Source organism: Lepisma saccharinum, chromosome 26, assembly GCF_977018435.1.
Source record: "Lepisma saccharinum chromosome 26, izLepSacc3.1, whole genome shotgun sequence".
Lineage (NCBI taxonomy): Eukaryota > Metazoa > Arthropoda > Insecta > Zygentoma > Lepismatidae > Lepisma > Lepisma saccharinum.
The window spans coordinates 21,296,388-21,314,863 of record NC_139254.1 but is presented as its reverse complement, the minus strand read 5'-3'; the positions used below and the strand labels follow the sequence as shown (position 1 = coordinate 21,314,863).

Here is an 18,476-nt window from a genome sequence, read left to right as displayed (position 1 = left end):
GACAAATTCATAAATTAAAAAAATATATATGTAAGAAAAACTCGCTTACTGGAGGAAATTAAAAAACTTCGCCAACACTTTTTTTTTCTGTATCACCACTTTGAAGCCCAAGTGTTTTAAACGTACTGTTATTTTAGAATTTGTGAACGAAATATTCTGACAATTTACTTTTTCTTGGTAGATAAAGGCTTAGTGACAAAAAGCGAGGGGTTAACAGCCGCCCTCCTACCGGTCATCACTGAATGAATAAATTACATGTTTGTTTTGAATCTGCTGTACGAACCATGTTTTGGTCTCTGAACCACACAGAGGGGCAAAAGAACGGGGTAAAGAACATTGCTGCCACAGAAGTTTGAATTCTTCTAATTCAGTGGTTTTCGGTGGTTTCAGACCAGTGATGTGCCGTAGACTATAAGTTTACGTCTACATGCGTTGTCTACACGTAATCTACGCGTAGATTACATTGGGTTGTAGTTTACATAGCCTACGTAGACAATCTAAATTGCATTAAAATTAATTTTCAAGGCTTTCATGAAAGGAAAGTGTCATTTTCAACTATATTGGTTCCTAGCGAACTGAAAAAGAATCCTATTTACAAAAAAATTCTCTTCTCTTCCATCATCAACTATGGAAGAAGATAAATAGTATGCAAAAAAAACAATAGATGGCAGTCGTGAGCCAAGAGTGGTATTTTTCGCATAAAACACTAGAATATTTCCTATATTACAGTAGGTTTCTTCCTAGGTGAGAAATTGTTCGAATTTGGAAGAAAGAGTATGAAAGATTATTCTTACACATCAGCAACTGATACGCAGTATAATTTTCTTTTAATTCCACGGCGTCCTTTGCTAAGTTATCACCTTTCGGCATGTTGTTTACATAGATTACGTAATCTACTGTATAAAATTGTGTACGTGTAGAATGTAGACTATCGTTGTTTACGCGTAGACGCACATCACTGTTTCAGACACACTATTACGCCCTGTTTCGTGTCCATCAATAGTCAATACAATAAAACAGCGAGTTGATTTTTTTTCTCTGATTGAACTTTAATCAAGGCTTTTGTTCCCTCCCTCCCTAATCAGAGGGTCTGCGCACGCCTATATTTATAACATTATAACTATTTGGGAGGGGGGTTCGAACCAAGTGTCTCAGGAATAATAATAATAATTGTTAAATTAAAATAATTATATTAAATCAAATTAATACTAATTGCAATACATTCATTAATATTATATTATTATTACACGAATAGGTAAAGAGACTGTATAAGAATAGATATAACAGCGCATATTCATTACGTAGCTTACTTGTAGTTAAGATCAGAATAATTTACATAAAAGCAAGTGACCTGGCAAGGAAATTAATGTCAAATAGATGAATAATTGAATGTTTATAGAATAACAATAATTATGTTGATGTTGTTGGAGAAAAGTACGTTTCTGATTAATATTTTATGCGTATTATTTTGAGTGGTAGTGTATATAAATCTTCTTTGTAATGTCATTCAAAGCCGTATGATCCGAATATAATCCTTGCCTTATAAAACGTTCACAGGAAATAATACAACAAATGCTAAACGAGTATATTTAAGTTATTTAATTTTCGTACCCCCTAAATACGTCATTCCTGTCCTTCAGAGCCGTATGATCCCAATATAGTAATCTGTGTCTTCCAATAAGTTCAGAGGAAATTAACAAATGCTAAACAAGTATATTTTCATTATTTAATTTTCGTAATTGAGTCTCTCGGGTGGGGAGGTGGGGTTTAAACCCCCTAAATACATCCTTCGTGTCCTTCAACGCCGTATGATCCCATTGTAATCCTTGTCTTCCAATAAGTTCAGAAGAAATTATAAAACAAAGGCTAAACTAATATATTTTTTATTATTTAATTTTTGTACTTCATAAGTCTTTCGGGGGGGGTGTTCGGACCCCCTGAATACGTCCTTGCGTACCCAACGAGAAGATCACTTCTTGTTGCTGATAAGTGTGTGAAGGACAGAATTTCTTGGGTCGGGAAAGGATTTTTTTTTAATCTCGGGAACTTTTCAGGACGGGAAATATTCCAAATTTCCCGAAGCTCTGGATTTTTGGAATAAAAACTGATAATTTCCGATAGGTTCCAGAAACGTACAATGCAGAAAACGTCGACAATTAATTACTTTTAAAAATGACCATTCCGTATTTCCCGACTTCTCGGGATCCCGCACACCCCTAGTTGCAGGTAATACAGATGGTGGTAACTGGTAACACTGCATGAAGAACAGTGAAAACTCGCAAATATTTGTGCAAATGGCAATACTTCTTCGTGTGCGTCATCGTGATGAATTTCCGTTCACCTCGTAAACATTGCAATTTTTCAATGTTATTCTTCGTACGTGTTAGTGAATTGTAATTTTTAAAACGGCAATGTATAAACCGTGTTACGTTGCAGTGGGTGTTGGCAGTAACATGTTAACGTCAGGTAAGCATAAAGAATGAAGTTTTTACTACAAAACTGCTCCTTATTATGAATTAATTTACTTTTGTGCATGGCCTATTTTGAACTCTAGGCGTAGTCCTTGACATTTCATGCAGTTTTCCAGTACTCATGTTATATATATGCACGCAGACATTCTGTAATCTGAAACAATCACATCATAAATCATATGTTGGCACATTCAACGTTTAATTAAAATAGTCATAAGAGTACGTACAAACTTGACACCATTCCTAACAAACAAAATGTGTAAATTTTGTTTTGTTGTTGTAGAATCTGTTGCTTTCTAAAATTACTTTTGACGTTTTGATACCAGTCTGTGATACCTACATGTAAAATGTTGTCATTTTGACTCGTTTCAAATGTTGACCTACAATTTACAATTATCTTAGAATGGCCACAAAATTTCTAACTATAATATGTGGTAAAATTATCAAGACCAAACTCTTCTCAATGTTGCTGGTATTGCTTACTGAATATATTTTTGCATGTGTGCTCTCATACAATGGTAGTTACATTTTCTCCGTCATAGAATACTATGTGGCCATAGCATTTGTTGTATTGGCATGTTTTTTTTCTTACATGTTATTTAGTATGCCCAGTATGTTAGTGTGTCATTTTTTCAGTTGGTATGAATGAAGAATATAGAGAATGTCTCTAATTACGTTAATATTTGGTATACTAACTAAATTTGGCCTTCTAATCACGAATCTGTTGTTAAAATGCATCAGACGTGTGTAAAAATTCATGGGTAGCCCCACAAACCATTCACGGATAGCCTCACGAACCATTTCCAGCAAGGTTCGGTTAGGTTAGGCAAGCATAGTTAAAATTTTGTTTGTAAAACAATGCGTAAAACAGGGCATGAAATTTCAAGTTTGAAGTCAGTCGCCAGACTAAAATCTTTGGTCGCCACTATTTTATATTGATAAGTAATAAAAATATGAGTAAGTATTAAAAAGAAGTAATGTTTGTGTAGCGCTGTCGTTCTGCACTGAAGTACCACTTATCAATCGCAGCTGCTGGATCAACTCTGACAGGAAGAAGGGGGGGGGGGGTGTCCATTTACGGAAACTCTGAGCAAATCATCCAGTGTCTCAGTCTTCAGAGTTTTCCTGTAAGTAGTCTTGAGTCTGTTGTGACAGCTGAAACTTCTCTCACATGAAGCTGTGCTCACTGGTAGAACAGCACAAAGTGTCAAAATCTGGAGCAAATTGGGGAATCTTGTTGAACACTCCTCACTGTGAATTTTCTCCAGCATCTGATTGAAAGTCAGAGAAGGAAAAAAAAGTTTTTATTCTGTCCACTGCTAACAGAACATCCATTTTCTCATTATGAAGCCTCGGGTTCAAGTACATGTAGAGCTTCTTTAATTCTTCTATCACAAACTGAAGAATATTTTCCTTGGGAGGCGGACCCAAAGTGTCGAAAACATGCAGAGATGCAATCACATCTGTTGATATAGATTGCAATCTTTCTGTGATGTACACCTTCGCATTGTTAATTAAGTTTCCTCTAACAGTCTGAAACTCTTGCTCTCCATTTTGAATGTTTGTGAGCTGCACATCCCTGATCTTCCCTGAAATGGATACATGGTCCAAGAAATCTTGTTTGCTTGGTCCAACATTAGATTGTAGGTCATCCAGTGTTCAATTCTTATTTTCAGAGATGCAATCAAAAGATTCTTATTTTATAGTGCCACGCTTAAAGGGTTCAATTTCCTGTTGAAATCCAAAAGGAAGTACAGAAGCTTAACAAATTTAAATTGCTTCAAACTTTTCAGCAAACCCTTAGCTTTAGCGCCATCATTGTCTTTTCCATGGGCCACCTATTCAAGCTTTCATGATTGCAAGAGAGCTCTTACAGCACTTCTTGCTGGCTAGCCACCTAATAGTGTGGATATCACTGAGTTTTAGAATTTCTTCTATAACTTCTGCCGTTTCTCTCAAGAGGTGAAGTCTTTTAGAAGAGCCATGATAACACTGAAAAATATTCCTAATCACGGAATCAAATGCTCTAAGATATTCAACTTCACGACACGCATCCAGCACAGCTAACTGCAAACGGTGTGCAAGGCAGTGAATATTTATCATTTTATTACAAATAGCTTTAATTTGCACAGCCTATCCTGATTTGTGCCCGACCATATTTGCTGCAGTACCCAAGCCTACAATGTAACACTTGTTTCTGTATTTATTTGAACCTATTGCCTTATCTAAATAATCAGTTATGGCTGTGAAGTAGCCAGCAGAAATAGAGTTTGGAAGCTCTATTACTCCTAAAATGTCCTCCTTGATGTGACCAATCATTTGCATTTACGTATCGAACATACACATCCATCAATCAGAAGGCTGATATATGTATTTCTCTGGAACCACTTCACTCACAGGCAACTACCACCGAACCAAAAAAAAATTAGGTAAACAGAACGAATTTACTACCACGCGTCAACCAACCTTGACGAGTGCATTTATCGCATTCTTTTGTCAACAAAGACTGGACACTGGCACGCGCAAGAGCAGTTCACAACTGTGAAAACAGGGTTTTTCCGTGCACAAGCAAGGAGTCTCGGTTGGGCCACGGTCTGCTCCACTCTACCCCTCCCCACCTCAAGTCCGAGTGGAGGAAAAGCAAAGCAGGGAAAACGGGTTGGGTTTGGTTGCATGTGCATCCAAAGTGGTAGCATCCCAACAGTTGCAGAACTGTTGTGCCGATTAGATGGTGTCGGCATTGAGTGGACGCGGGGTTTTCAATCGGCTCGCTTTCCAAAACCATGTACGAACGTTGGATTGAGATGTTCGGGCGTGTTTGACACATATTTGAAACAACAAAATTTTAGTCGCCAGCCCCAAACTTTTGGTCGCCAATGGCGACCTGGCAACCGGAAATTTCGTGCCCTGGCGTAAAAGCTTTTTTTTTATTAACAGTTTCGTAGATCGGAGACACATTTAAATCGGATATTTTGTGTTTCACGTGGTTAGTACTTACCAATTATGTATTGCGGAACATAGTCAAAGGTGCCATTATGCTTTTTGCACGAAAACAAACACATTTTCTGCGATATCGCTTGCTTTGCGATTAATAACGCTTCTTTTGTTTTCGAATATCAGTGTTTCCAACTATATTGTGCATGAAAATTCGTATGTTCCACGAATTATTGGGTTTTTGAAATTATACTTTCAAGTCACGAAACATGCAAAGTTAGCCAGGTTAGGTTAGTTTTGGTTTGTTTAGGTTACATTAGTAAAAATTAAGAGATTAACTTACCTTCACAGCATCTTTCACGTATTTATTCCATGACACATCCTTCTTGCCCGCAGCCGGTGCTTCGGCATCCGTAGGGTAAGTAAGTTTTTTTTTTTACACTTTCTGTCACTAATCATTCACGGGAACGAGGTATGCCTACGAGGTTAGTTTAGGCCTGTTAGGTTAGGTTCCATTAGCACTTATTTCACCCCTAAATATGTGCTTCATCATCGAAAAATGTCCTCAGTACGTTCAATCACGCAAAACCATGCTAGCAGACAGCTGGCGCTCCGGCATCCGTAGGGTAAGTAAGTTTTTTTTTTACACTTTCTGTCACTAACCATTCACGGGAACGAGGTATGCCTACGAGGTTAGTTTAGGCCTGTTAGGTTAGGTTCCATTAGCACTTATTTCACCCCTAAATATGTGCTTCATCATCGAAAAATGTCCTCAGTACGTTCAATCACGCATATCTGGACAACATCGGTTTTTCTCGATTTTCTCCTCCAGGAAATTTTTCCTCGCCTTGGGTTTTAGTTTGTTGAATTCCTTATACAATAATCCAAGGGATCTTCTACGCCCGATAATAATCTAAAATCACATTCATGACATGCCATTTTCTCGAGAAAAAAAAAGTGCACGTTTCACGAAAAAAATCACTCGTTTGGAAACCCTGATTCCACTAGCGTGATCGCGTGACTTCCGACGCTATTGGACGGAGATTTTTCACAGATAACAACATGTATTTGCATTAAAATGGATCAAAACTTCATTCACGAACTTCCACAATGCTACAGAAAATGATTTCTATAAGTACTTTCTCCTGTAAATTTGAAGAAATCCATCACCCCTATACTACGTATAATGTTACCAAAAATTCAACTTACGTCAGATTTTTTCACGATATCTAGACATGTCCATGGCATTTTAACAACAGATTTGTGATTAGAAGGCCAAATTTAGTTAGTGTACCAAATATTAACGAAATTAGAGACATTCTCTATATTCTACATTCGCTCCTTTCACTTTTGTTTATTGTACATGCGTAAATACATGCTTTAGGTTGAAATCAAGTACGAGGTACTTCATTGTAGATAAGTCTGTTTGAATCAGTTGCCAAGTTCCAACATTTAGGAGTAATGTAAACAAATCAAAACGATATTAGCCGACAGTTCCAAATGTTTAATGATTTTGGCACGTTTTTATAAGAGTATTAGGAAGTATTTTAGGATACTGTAAATTATTGTGAACATAAAGCTTGGAGGGCCCACGTTCCTTTTGTTTTATTGCGATTTCATCATGATACGAATACAATTTTTACATGGTTCGATTTCAATTTACTTCTGTTAACACATACTGTGGAGTTTTTGCGATAACTTACTGGGTGTTTTGTTGACACAGGTTTTCCACTTTCTTATACTCCTATGTTATCCTACCGGTGACGACAGCCATTTGTTTACTATCGTCTTTGGGACGAACTTCCGCTTCTCTGTTGGTGACATCTGTGAGGTACGAAGGGGTGTTTGGCATCGGTTCACTGATTCTAGTCGTTTATGTGCAGTGTTTGAATGTGTACTTTCGTCTGGATGGGAAAATATTCGGAGAGATATGGAACCGCTACAGGCTTCACCAAACTTTTTCAAAGAACTCTACAGCTTTTCAGTGGTGTGTTGACAATGGTTTCCTGCACAAATGTCGTTCTTGTCCACACCACAAAATACCGACGAAGTTATACAGGCTCATATCGAATCGAGGATTCGGAAAATTTGTATGCCACAGAAAACATCCAGGTGGGGGCTACAGATATTTTTCTGGTGCCAAGGGAACATGGCTCGAAATTGTGATTTATCAACTGGGTTTAGTCGGATGTATAGTTTCGCAAACGGTGAGCGCCATGAAACTGCTATTCAGGAAACCCGAAGACCTGGTTCTAACATGCCTTTAAAGGTAATCTATAGAAAAAGGTGGGTAGCCGGAGCGGAGGCATGGTAGCGGTAGGTCAATTACCCCAGGTGCGGAGCCGGGAATCTGTGGGCAATTTGGGTAAATTTTTATGATTTTTTTTTTGTTTAGCCCTGAAAAAAACTACTGTTATATATCCATCGGTACGGGTGGGGGTGACTGCTGGGAAATTGCGAATTTTTCCCATGCCGAATGTCGGGGATTTTAAAAATTTCCCATCCTGCACACCCCTAATTACTACTAGATGTTGCTACTGATTCTCTCAAACACGAAACCCCTTCAGACCACCTGTGAACATCCGGGGAGAGAGGAGCAGATGCAGTTGTAATCTGTGTCATGCATGATGCTTGCGAAATGCTGAGTTTTTGGCAAGGTATTTTTGTCATCTTATTTTTCACATATTTTGTGCTTCCTTCAGGAGATAACTGTGCTAATTAGCTTCCGTAACGTTTAAATTACCTCAGCAGTCCTTCACGATGCTTCCTTTCGCTTCCATGAACGGAGAATGCCTTGCATATTCGGAGGAGACATTGTTGTGTAAGGTATTTTTAAAGTATTTTTTTCAGCACTAACAAGTATTTTTCCGAAATCGAAACCGAAAGTTTCAAATTTTCGTGTGACAATGATTGCCAAAGTCAATAGTCGATAGTTAGTGTTTCTGCTACGAGATTTTGAAAAAGAGCATAACACAATCGGAGCCATTACCGACCCAAGTTCAGGTTGTTTAATTCGGAACTAATCGTAGTACACATTCATTTTTTCTACCTGGTTTATTTTCTACTTACATCTGTTAACATATAATTTCATAATCTATGTGTGTTTTTTCTGGAGAATTATTTTCTCTTCTGCATATTTGTTGGTAAGAATTTACAATACCGCACCCCTCTCCGATTTTTGTAATATTTCGCATACTCACTAATTGAGGCCTCCTAATCACGAATTTGAAGTTAACATTTGGCGGTCACGTCTAGAAATTGCAAAATAAGCAAAATTAAGTGGTCTGTGATCGGCACGATTGCTCATTATTTACTGGAAAATTTACAGTACCGTACCCTTTTGTAATTTCTATCCTACTTCTTATACTCACAAAATAAAAAGAAGAAAAAAGAAATTCTGGAGTGCGGAAAGTAATTTTTGGAGTTGTACATACTACAAAACTTACATTTTTTTATTATTTAAATTCCTTACCAACGTATCTATAGAGACAGGCGTTGCCGCGACAGCTGTTGCAGGCAGCAGGTTGATTACCCCAGGGGCGGAGTCCGGAATCGGCAGGAAATGTTGACAGCAATTTTCATGACATTTCTTGGGATACAGCCATGAAAACCCGACTTCGACATACATCGATCGGTACTGGTGCTTCTAAGTTCGCATACTCACTAATTGAGGGCTCCTAATCATGAATTTGAAGTTAAAATTTGGCGGTCAGGTGAAGAAATTGCAATATAAGCAAAATTGAATGGTGTGTGATCTGCACGATTGCTCATTATTTACAAAATTTTCCGGTAAATAATGAGCAATTGTTCCAATCACAGATCACTCAATTTCACTTATTTTGCAATTTCTAGACGTGACCGCCAAATTTTAACTTCGAATTCGTGATTAGGAGGCCTCAATTAGTGAATCATGTGAAATATTACGAAAATCAGGGAGGGGTCCGGTATTGTAATTCGCTCCTATTTGTTTATAGGCAGGCAAATGGCTGAGAAGCAGTGGGATGTTTGTTTACAGATGTGGACTGCTACTATATCACATGACATGTGGTGTGAAGGGGTATTATGTACCTAAATTCCATCATTGTTGAGTTTGGTGGGTCAGGTTCAGATCTCTTATTATTAAAATAACATCCCTAAATGTGGCGGGGGGGCATTTACCCATTGTACCCCCTTGAGAATTACGTCGAATTTGTTTTTATTCGACAGATTTCAATGTTTTACGTAATGTAAAAGTGTTTCCAGCATTAGGAAACCACAAATAACTGAGATATTTGATCCCAAAGAATGGCCCACTTAAGTTCTTGCTGCTTTTTGTTTGTAAAAACTGTTTGTATGCACACTAAAATAGTGAAAGAATACGTCGAAAATAACGATCAGTACCAAACCTAATAATTCTAACCTAATAACGTAAAATTATAGCTGTTGGAGTGGAAAGTCATTTTGGGTGTTATATTCACTACCGTGATGCATTTGGGCTATTCTGCTACATGGTAAAGTAACATGCTAAGATAACAGACTGACTTTACTTCACAATAACACATTTCCACGAGGAAAAGTCAACTGAAAACTTCATAAACCATGCAAAATATTTCACTTCCTCCAGCAGGTACAGAGGGTCAAGGGTACCCCCTAAATGCTTCCAACACCTTATCATGTGATGTCTCGTCTCAAGCAAGAAACTGTCTTCAAACCTTGTATAACAGTACTCCATGTCTGAGATTACCGTAAACTTAGAATTTACAGCTGTGTAAACTTTTTTTTTTAATCACACATTCTCCAGTAAATAATACTTAGTGAAGCTTTTAGTTTGGCTAATTAGTTTCTCCAAGCTTCAGACGTATTTCCAGTTGTTTCCAGTATTTTAAAAACACTTACTAATACTCGTATGCAACATGTGAAAATCATTCAACATTTGAGGGCCTCCCCGATGGCGCAGTGGTAGCGTCATCTCCTTGTAATCAAGGTGTCCCAGGTTCGAGGCTATAGTAGTTCGGATCCCACTTTAAACTGTAGGTCCAGTCCCAATTAGCCTTAACTGTGTATAAAGTGTACATTTGGAACTGTTACCTCTTGGAGAAATAGTAAAAAATTTCAGTAAGTAAGTGATTTACAAGAGAAATTATGATTTGAAAAGTAGTCTATGAAAGTATTCGCACTTGGAATCCAGTAGCCATTCTTGGTTTATGGTTGTATCAGAACGACTACTATGTGAGGCTCGAAGGGGGTTTCATACTAGAGACCAGATATTATGTGATCAGTTGTTGAAAGTATTTACAGATGCAAACCTCCTTTGCACATAATGCTACATGATGTAGTGCCAGCAGTAGTCACCAAGCATACCTTTATGTTGTGTAGTATCTCCTTGGCAGAGTGGTTAACACAAGTACTGTACTATGCCACCAAGGGTCCCTGTTTCAAATCCCATTCTGGATAAGGACTTTCTTTGTGAGTATCTTTTCATCAATGACATCATATCGACGCTCATCCTTATGTTTGCGATTACCCTGAAGTGGGGGAAAAGTGAAGTAATATAAAGCAATTCTATCAATGTCAAACAATATAAATATATACAACAGTAATTTTGCCTGTAGTCTTAAAGTGATATGAAATGTGGTACCTCCCACTCTGCTGGTGAAACTTTCATGATTATCTGTGTCTCTGCATTCATCACTCATGTATAATGATATGAATTTATGATGAATATGCAATGTTATTGCACAGTGTGATAATTTTTGCATATTCCCTTGACTTTTCAACTACTAAATATTAGTCTTCACCAGGAGACAATTAATAATAATTAATGAATCAGTCATCTTGATGCATGATATTGGTTGATGGATTTATTGATTTAGTTTATTTTACTTTACATTTTGTGCCTCTTAGCTTCTTTGCGAAGATGGGGATAAGTGATGAAATGATGAAATTGATGAATGGATATTCACAAACAACCAAGCCCGAGCGGATTCAAACTCGAGACCCTCTACATCATATTGGAAAGTGAGAGAACTTATTAGGATAGTTGAAAAGATTCTCTCGGGCTATCGACCAGTTGAGCTGAGGAAGGGATTACAAGCTTTCGAGAGCTAACGTCACTCTCATCTTCTACTACGAGGAGCCGACTGACACATTTCAAATGGTCATAGATAATATATGAAAACAGGAAAAAATAAGCGAACCAGTCTATAAATGTGTACAAATATGCTATTTATTACTTACAGATTACAAGTTTATTTATTTATTATTATTATTTTTTTGAAACTACCTTAGGCAGGTGGCCTCAGTTTCCATCGATGCTGTTGAAGGCATTCCGGCATATACGCACCTCTGTAGGTCCTCAACAATAGTCTCAACTTTGTCAACAATTGCTTTTGTTTTGTTTTTAATAGCCATGATACGTTTTTTTCAAATTTCTTCACCCAAGCCGAGACGGTACGTATCTATGTTGACCAACACTTGTCATCTAAAGACACACTGCACTCCCATCACAGACTTTATTTCATAATAAGTATGTTGAATTTTCCAACGCTCCATTGCAATCAACTACATGAAATGGCATCCTCTCCTCCACCGTTCCCCTTCCCTCAACAACGGCAAGCTATCACGCCAGCGCAGTATTCACATTTGAAACGTGTCAGTCAGCTTCGTACCACCCTTTATATTTAAACTCTTTACTTGCAGAGAAAAGTTGTGTTGCTCTAGATGTGCATAAACCAAGAAAAGTTTAGAAAGTACCTACAGTTCTCCACCGAAAGTTGTTTTTCCCATTTTTCGATGTTATTGTTGTAAGTTCACATCTCCAGCTATTACTAATGCATAGCATTGTAGAAATTTCATGTTTTACATCTATCTCCTTTCTTTTAGGTACCAAACCAATGACGAGGCCTAAATGAACAGTGTGAATGTGAATCCCTTCATTACTACTTGAGTTGTATACTCAAATCTTAAACATGGCTTCCATTTTTCGAAGCTTTTATCTAATCATTTGGAAGAACTTACTGATCAGGAAGCATCACTGGTTGATGACACTGATCGAACTGTTACTGCCAGTGTTCCTTTTTGTATTGCTGGCGATCATGAGAGCACAGTCTCCGGAACTGAAAGCGATCTACGTGGACAACGCAACAATCTTCCCGGAGCTCCCTATGCAGCAGTTGGTGTCGGCGTTTGCCATCAGCAACAAGAGAGTTGTGGCGTATGCGCCATCAAACTCTTTCACAGATGATCTGATGCAGAGAGTGATATCAGAGCTGGATTGGAGTAGGAAGGGTAAGAGAATATCTTTCATTCCTGTGGTTCATGAAATGATTAAAAAGAAAAGTGATTACTTAACTATACATCCATTGTTTGTTACTGATAGCAACACAGAGTCATGGAGTCCGATGATGCCTTTATTCCCACTTCTACATATGACATGTTGTAGTTTACAGATTCGCATGTAGCAGAAGCACCTTGTTGAGTAGCGCTTATCAAAATTCAAGTAGCATGTGGAAGGAATGCTGTAAAGTGTGGCAGAGGGATTGCGCAAGCTTGTGGTGATGAAACATTTCCATATCCACCACTGGTTCGCCAAGTTGCATGCAAGTGCAAGTTCTCCTTTGCCACAAAGTGTCGAAGGGAGTTGGCATGAGTATTAAAGTAGCTTTCTGGAGAATCACCTTCATCCTGCAATTCGTCATAAACTCTTCTGGGGAGACATCCGATTATACTGCATGACAACACAAGGTGACATGCTGCAAGCTCAGTGATCCAACTCCTTGAGCTGTGGTGTTGGGAAGTTCTAGACTCCCCCCTCCCCTTATAGTCCAGACATGATTCCTTGCTACTGTGACTTTTTCGGAAGCTAAAAGATCCCCTACAGGGAAATCACCTCAGGACCATTCAATGACATATTGCATGCCACAGGATGGTCCTTCAGTGATATACCGAAAAACAATTAGCTGACAGTGTGAGAAAAATACCATTTATTTGGCAACATGTGCTACATTTGGCCAGAGGCTGTTGCAAAGGAATGCTGGAACTTTGCTCTCTGCAATAATATAAGTAGTCAGTTATGAGCATGTAGTCACTTTTTTTTAAAAAAACTTAGCCTCGTGTTAAAGACAGACAGAGCTGTTCTTCTATTTCGCTTACTTTACAATGCTTTCATATTGTGTATGTGTCTGACGGAAGGGTAATGTTTTATAGGGAGGTAGTCATATTTAACATGCAATCTGCTGTGCATGTTTGTAATTACGAAAATGCCATACTCGTTAGTAGATTCAAACAATCACCCCTAGATGATTCAACATGGAATCACTCTTTATTAGAAATATAAATGAACATTTTGCTTCTTCACAGAATATTGCCATTTAATTTCAGATTAGAAACAATTGTCAAGAACAGTACTTCCACTGTATTTTCTATTGCAGATTCTTGAAAGAATATCTGAATTATTGTCCCATTCTAGTTTAGCAGTAGCAGTAAAATTGTGCATTATAGATATTGTAGAACTAATTAGTTCATTGTTTCTATAAAATTAGTATAATTTTCTCATGTGTTAATGAATATGCACTTCTGTGAGGCCTGCATACTTTTTCTTTGGAATAATTTACATAATTCCAGGAAGGTTATAGATAATCAGTATGTTACCCTGAATAGAAATGAAGTGTCAAGATTTAAGTGTGCATGCTTCTGTCATTGAATTTTTGTTTTTCAAATTGAAATGACTGACTTTGGTTGCTTTACAGTTTTGAAACCATGCAAGAATGAGTTGGATTTGGAAAAACTGTTTAAGGAGAAAACCGTTGGTGGACGTGTGGTTGATATCAATTTTGTTGGAGTTGTGTTTGAAGGGGATGTACACGAAGGTGATAACCACATGCCTTTGAACTTCACCTACAAAATTAGGCTGCCCCTTGGACAATGTTGCTGGGACACAAATAGGTTGTTTCATCCAACCTCAAGGCCTGGGCCTATCCAGGGGGAAGGTAATTTTCTTATAATTGCAATGTTATGACTAGATTTTATATTTTCTGTATCTGTGAAAATTCAGGACACTAAAATCAAACCATGTAAAAAGCCAAAATTTTGCGGGCTATACACTGGCATTATCAAGGTTGTAACAGAACCTGAGGATAAAGACAGTTAAGAAATTTGGAGGAAACCAATGTTTAGTTATGACAGGAAGCCAGCAGTGAGATTTTTCATTCCTGCATGTGCCGTGTTTTGTTTTACGTACCTGATATTACATGGGTATGAGAAACGTGTTCTGTTCGCTCTGTTTGTAAGAACTTATTTGTGTGAAGAATGACTTGATGTTATCTGTGAGAAATTCTTGTGTATCTCAGAGAATTGTATAAAGTGGAGAGATGAGATAAGTAGGGTTGTGTTGGACTATAATTTTGGGTCAGGAAGGAATATTTTAAAAATCCTGGAAAATATTTGCCATTTTCTGAAAATTTTGGGAGACAGACCTCAGTGGCTCAGTCGGTAACGCATCTGACTACCATGCTAAAGGTCCCGGGTTCGATCCCCGGCCGGTTCAAATCCGGGAACTTTTCTAACGATGGAAGCGGCCCCGTCGCCCACCCAGCATCGGATAACATGGGTACCTGGGGGAAACCCTTGGGTGTAAAGGCGGTCAGGGGCATGATGCTATTCACATCACCCCCACTCACGACCGGATCAAGAAAGTGTGGGGGGCGTTACCCTCACACCCGCTATACGCCTTCATGGCGTGGTGCTAAGCACAGGGGAGCCCTTTACCTTTTTAGAAAATATTCTGAATTTCCCCAACACTGAAAATTGGAAATTCTACACACTGTTTTCAAATTTATGGAATAGAAATTGGATCAATACAGAACCATTTAAAATTTTCCCACTGTGCATCCCGAAAAGTCAGGATTGGGGTAGAAATACCTCTGTCAATCATGGCAGCCACATTTCAGGTTCCCACACACTCGTAGAGATAAGAAAGATATTAAACAACTTTGTGGCCACATGCATTACATAGTTGACTGACTATCTGGCCAACTGAATGTTCAAGGTTCGAGTCCCAGTTGGAGGATGTGTTCCTTTGCAGATGCCTTTTCACCTATTTCATCATTCATCCTTATACCTGCAATTTGCCTAAAGAAGCAAAGAAGTGGTGTAAAGTAAGAAGACTACAAAAATAGGGGGTATGATAAAGAGGGATAAAGATTGAAAATTGGATAATATGGATATGCACAGACAATGACTGAGGTAAGAATAACTAAAGTAATGACGAACAAAAAGGCAGATTTGATGTGATCAAAGGTTAGACCAGAGGTGCCCACAGGGGGGAAATTGGGGGGAGGGACAAAATTTCATAGTTTACCTACCAGTTCTACATATCTTACAGAAAAATGGGGGGGGGGGATTGTTTCATTTGATTGAGTTTTTTATAGTGGTGGGCACCATCGACTAATTAGTCGTTAGTCGAAAAATTAGTTGAATTAGTCTCAAACAACTAATATTAGTTGAATAGTCGCAAACTACTAATATTAGTCGAATGAATTATTTGACTAATATTAGTTGAACGTTTACATTTTTTCAGACTAATGTAAGTCGAAATATTTACTTTTTTATTATTTTGAAATTTCTCAAGGCTAAGTTATGTTGAGGCAGGTTAAATCTAAAGTTGTAAGATACAAACTACTCTAATATAAGTATAAAATTGACTATATGATAGTTAACGCATGAAAGCCATCTTGAAAGCCCAAAACGTTGAGTTGTGGACTCACGATGTTGCCACCAAAGGTTCCATCTTCAAATCCCGGACTAGACATCGCATGCCCGTACACAGGATTTTTAAGTGTGTGCATGGGGTGGGGGTGGAGGAAAATCGGAACAAAGAGAAGATGCAGAATGCTGTTTAAGTACCAGATGTGGCCGGCCGCCAACGTTATGGTGTTATTGCAGCTAGAGGTATAATTATAGAATTGCTATATTATGATTCCAAGTATCGGAAGAAATTCAACTCACTGACGTAACACCCAAAGAGTAATCGAAACCGTCGCTTACACATGCCGTACACACTTGGTGCTTACTGTTTACCATAAATTTTTAGTAGTATTCTAAAATTACTGTATTCCGTAAATTAACAATGTTTTCACCTGAGAAAATTTACTAGAGTGTTGCGAAATACAGACTCAAGAAAATTTAATCCTCTGTACCAAAGATCATGTGCCGCCATAATTGGTTTTGTTATCTGACGCACCACTGCGATCATTAATAGATTAAAGGTTATAAACCTATTTTTGGACTGAAAGAACAGGGTACGATGATCATGCGATTAAATACGACATGTTTTCTTAATGCTAATCCTTCCAACACCAAGAGAAAATAAACTCTCTCTGCTCCCCCCCCCCCCCCACCGTTTTGGCACCAAATCGCCGATACTGTTTGCCAATATCACTGACGAATCATGATGATTCTATGTATAGAAAATAATATATTTTTTTAAAATTAAATGATATGTATTAGCAATGATTCTTATAATGAACATGTCTGAATGTGAGTTAACCAAGAAAAATTAATTTTTTTGATTGCGACTGCAGTTCAATGAAGCTCGAGACAGGCATTAACAAGATTAGACTGTCCCAAATAAATCGGGACCTCTGTTAAAATGCGCCAGTCCAGGGTGGCTACTCACTGGGAATTCCTTGAATTCCAGGAATTATGCGTGTATTCTACTTGAATTTTTCTCCGTAAACGTGAAAAAATTACAACCTTTTTTTATCCAAATCCTATTCACATTTTATGCAAATAAAATTATTTTCGTAATATTTTCTTAGACTTATCAAGTTTATAACCATAGCTAGGAGGTGGCGGGAGTTGGCCCTGAACGCCGAACTATCTAAATTAAAAAAAGGGTTGTAAAATTGATTGATTGATGTGTGGTTTTAAGTCCACTTGATACCCAGAAAGGCTAATTGGGACTGGACCTACAGTTTAAAATGGGATCCGAAATACTGTGCCATGTGTTGAAAAAATAATTGAAATTGTTTGTTAGAACACAAATGCTTTAGCACCAACTTCTACCCCCTTCTTGCATAATTTACGAGGATAATAACGTCTTTGATACTACTACTACTACTTGTAATAATAATAACAACAACAACAACAATGTTGGTCCCGGGAGGTTCGCATCCCGGCTTCGGCATGGATGTTTGTGACTGTCCATTCATCAATTTCATCATATCACTTATCCCCATCTTCGCAAATTAGCCAAACGTGGCACAAGAAGTGAAGTAAAATAAAACAAATCAATAATAATAATAATAATAACATTATTATTATTAGTACGTTTATCCTGGCATTTTCTCCCAGCCCGCTCAGACAAAAATTCGTGGTTGTGCCTCTGATTGTAAATAGAAACTCAGCACCTTAAAATAAATATTTTAATTATATGACGTATACCGTTTAATTGAATTATAATTTTTGGATATTGGAATTACATAGACCCTTTATATTATGAAGATATTTGTGTGTGTATGTTGAGAGGCGGTAATACGTAAGGTTGAAATAGAGAATACGTCTGCTTGAAATTTTGGAAAGTTCATCTTGAAAACCGGGAATTATACTTGACTTTTATCATGGTCCTAGAGTAGCCACCCTGCAGTAGTGATAAAACTAAAATTACCAAATACTGCAGACTGGAGGGTCCTGGAGCCTGCCTCTGCCCCCGAATAACCCATTCATTTATGCAAGTACAAAATCAAATTTCTTGGAAAATCGTTCGTAGTTTTTTATATCTTCACATTAAAACATTTCATATTTCGAAGGGAGGAAGTAGTCAATTGACCAGGTATTGAGTCCGTGGTTGGACATGAGTGTTCCTTGTGAGTGTCCATTCACCAATTTCGTAATCATCGTTCATCCTCATCCTTTTGATTACCCAAAAGTGTCAGAAAAGCAACGCTAAATAATAAAAATACAAATTCAAATAACAGGGTTATGACAATCAGTTTTTGTCACCAATTTTTGTATCCTAGGTTTTCGTTATTTTATATTTTTCTGTAACTTCGTATCCGCTTGAAGCTTCGGTAGAAAAACACCACGTTTCTGAAC

The 18,476-nt window shown here is 37.8% G+C and overlaps 1 protein-coding gene across 1 annotated transcript in view; it reads left to right on the top strand.

Annotated features, from left to right (window-relative positions):
- Window positions 1-2,302: 2,302 nt before the first annotated feature.
- The window catches only part of LOC145979454 (phospholipid-transporting ATPase ABCA3-like), a 128,805-nt gene continuing 112,631 nt past the window's right edge, over window positions 2,303-18,476 (top strand). The window contains exons 1-3 of the mRNA XM_083112359.1: window positions 2,303-2,466; window positions 12,267-12,671; window positions 14,132-14,371. Of these exons, the coding sequence (XP_082968485.1) occupies window positions 12,353-12,671; window positions 14,132-14,371 (559 nt within the window). The 5' untranslated portion in view covers window positions 2,303-2,466; window positions 12,267-12,352. The remainder of the gene's footprint in view (window positions 2,467-12,266; window positions 12,672-14,131; window positions 14,372-18,476) is intronic.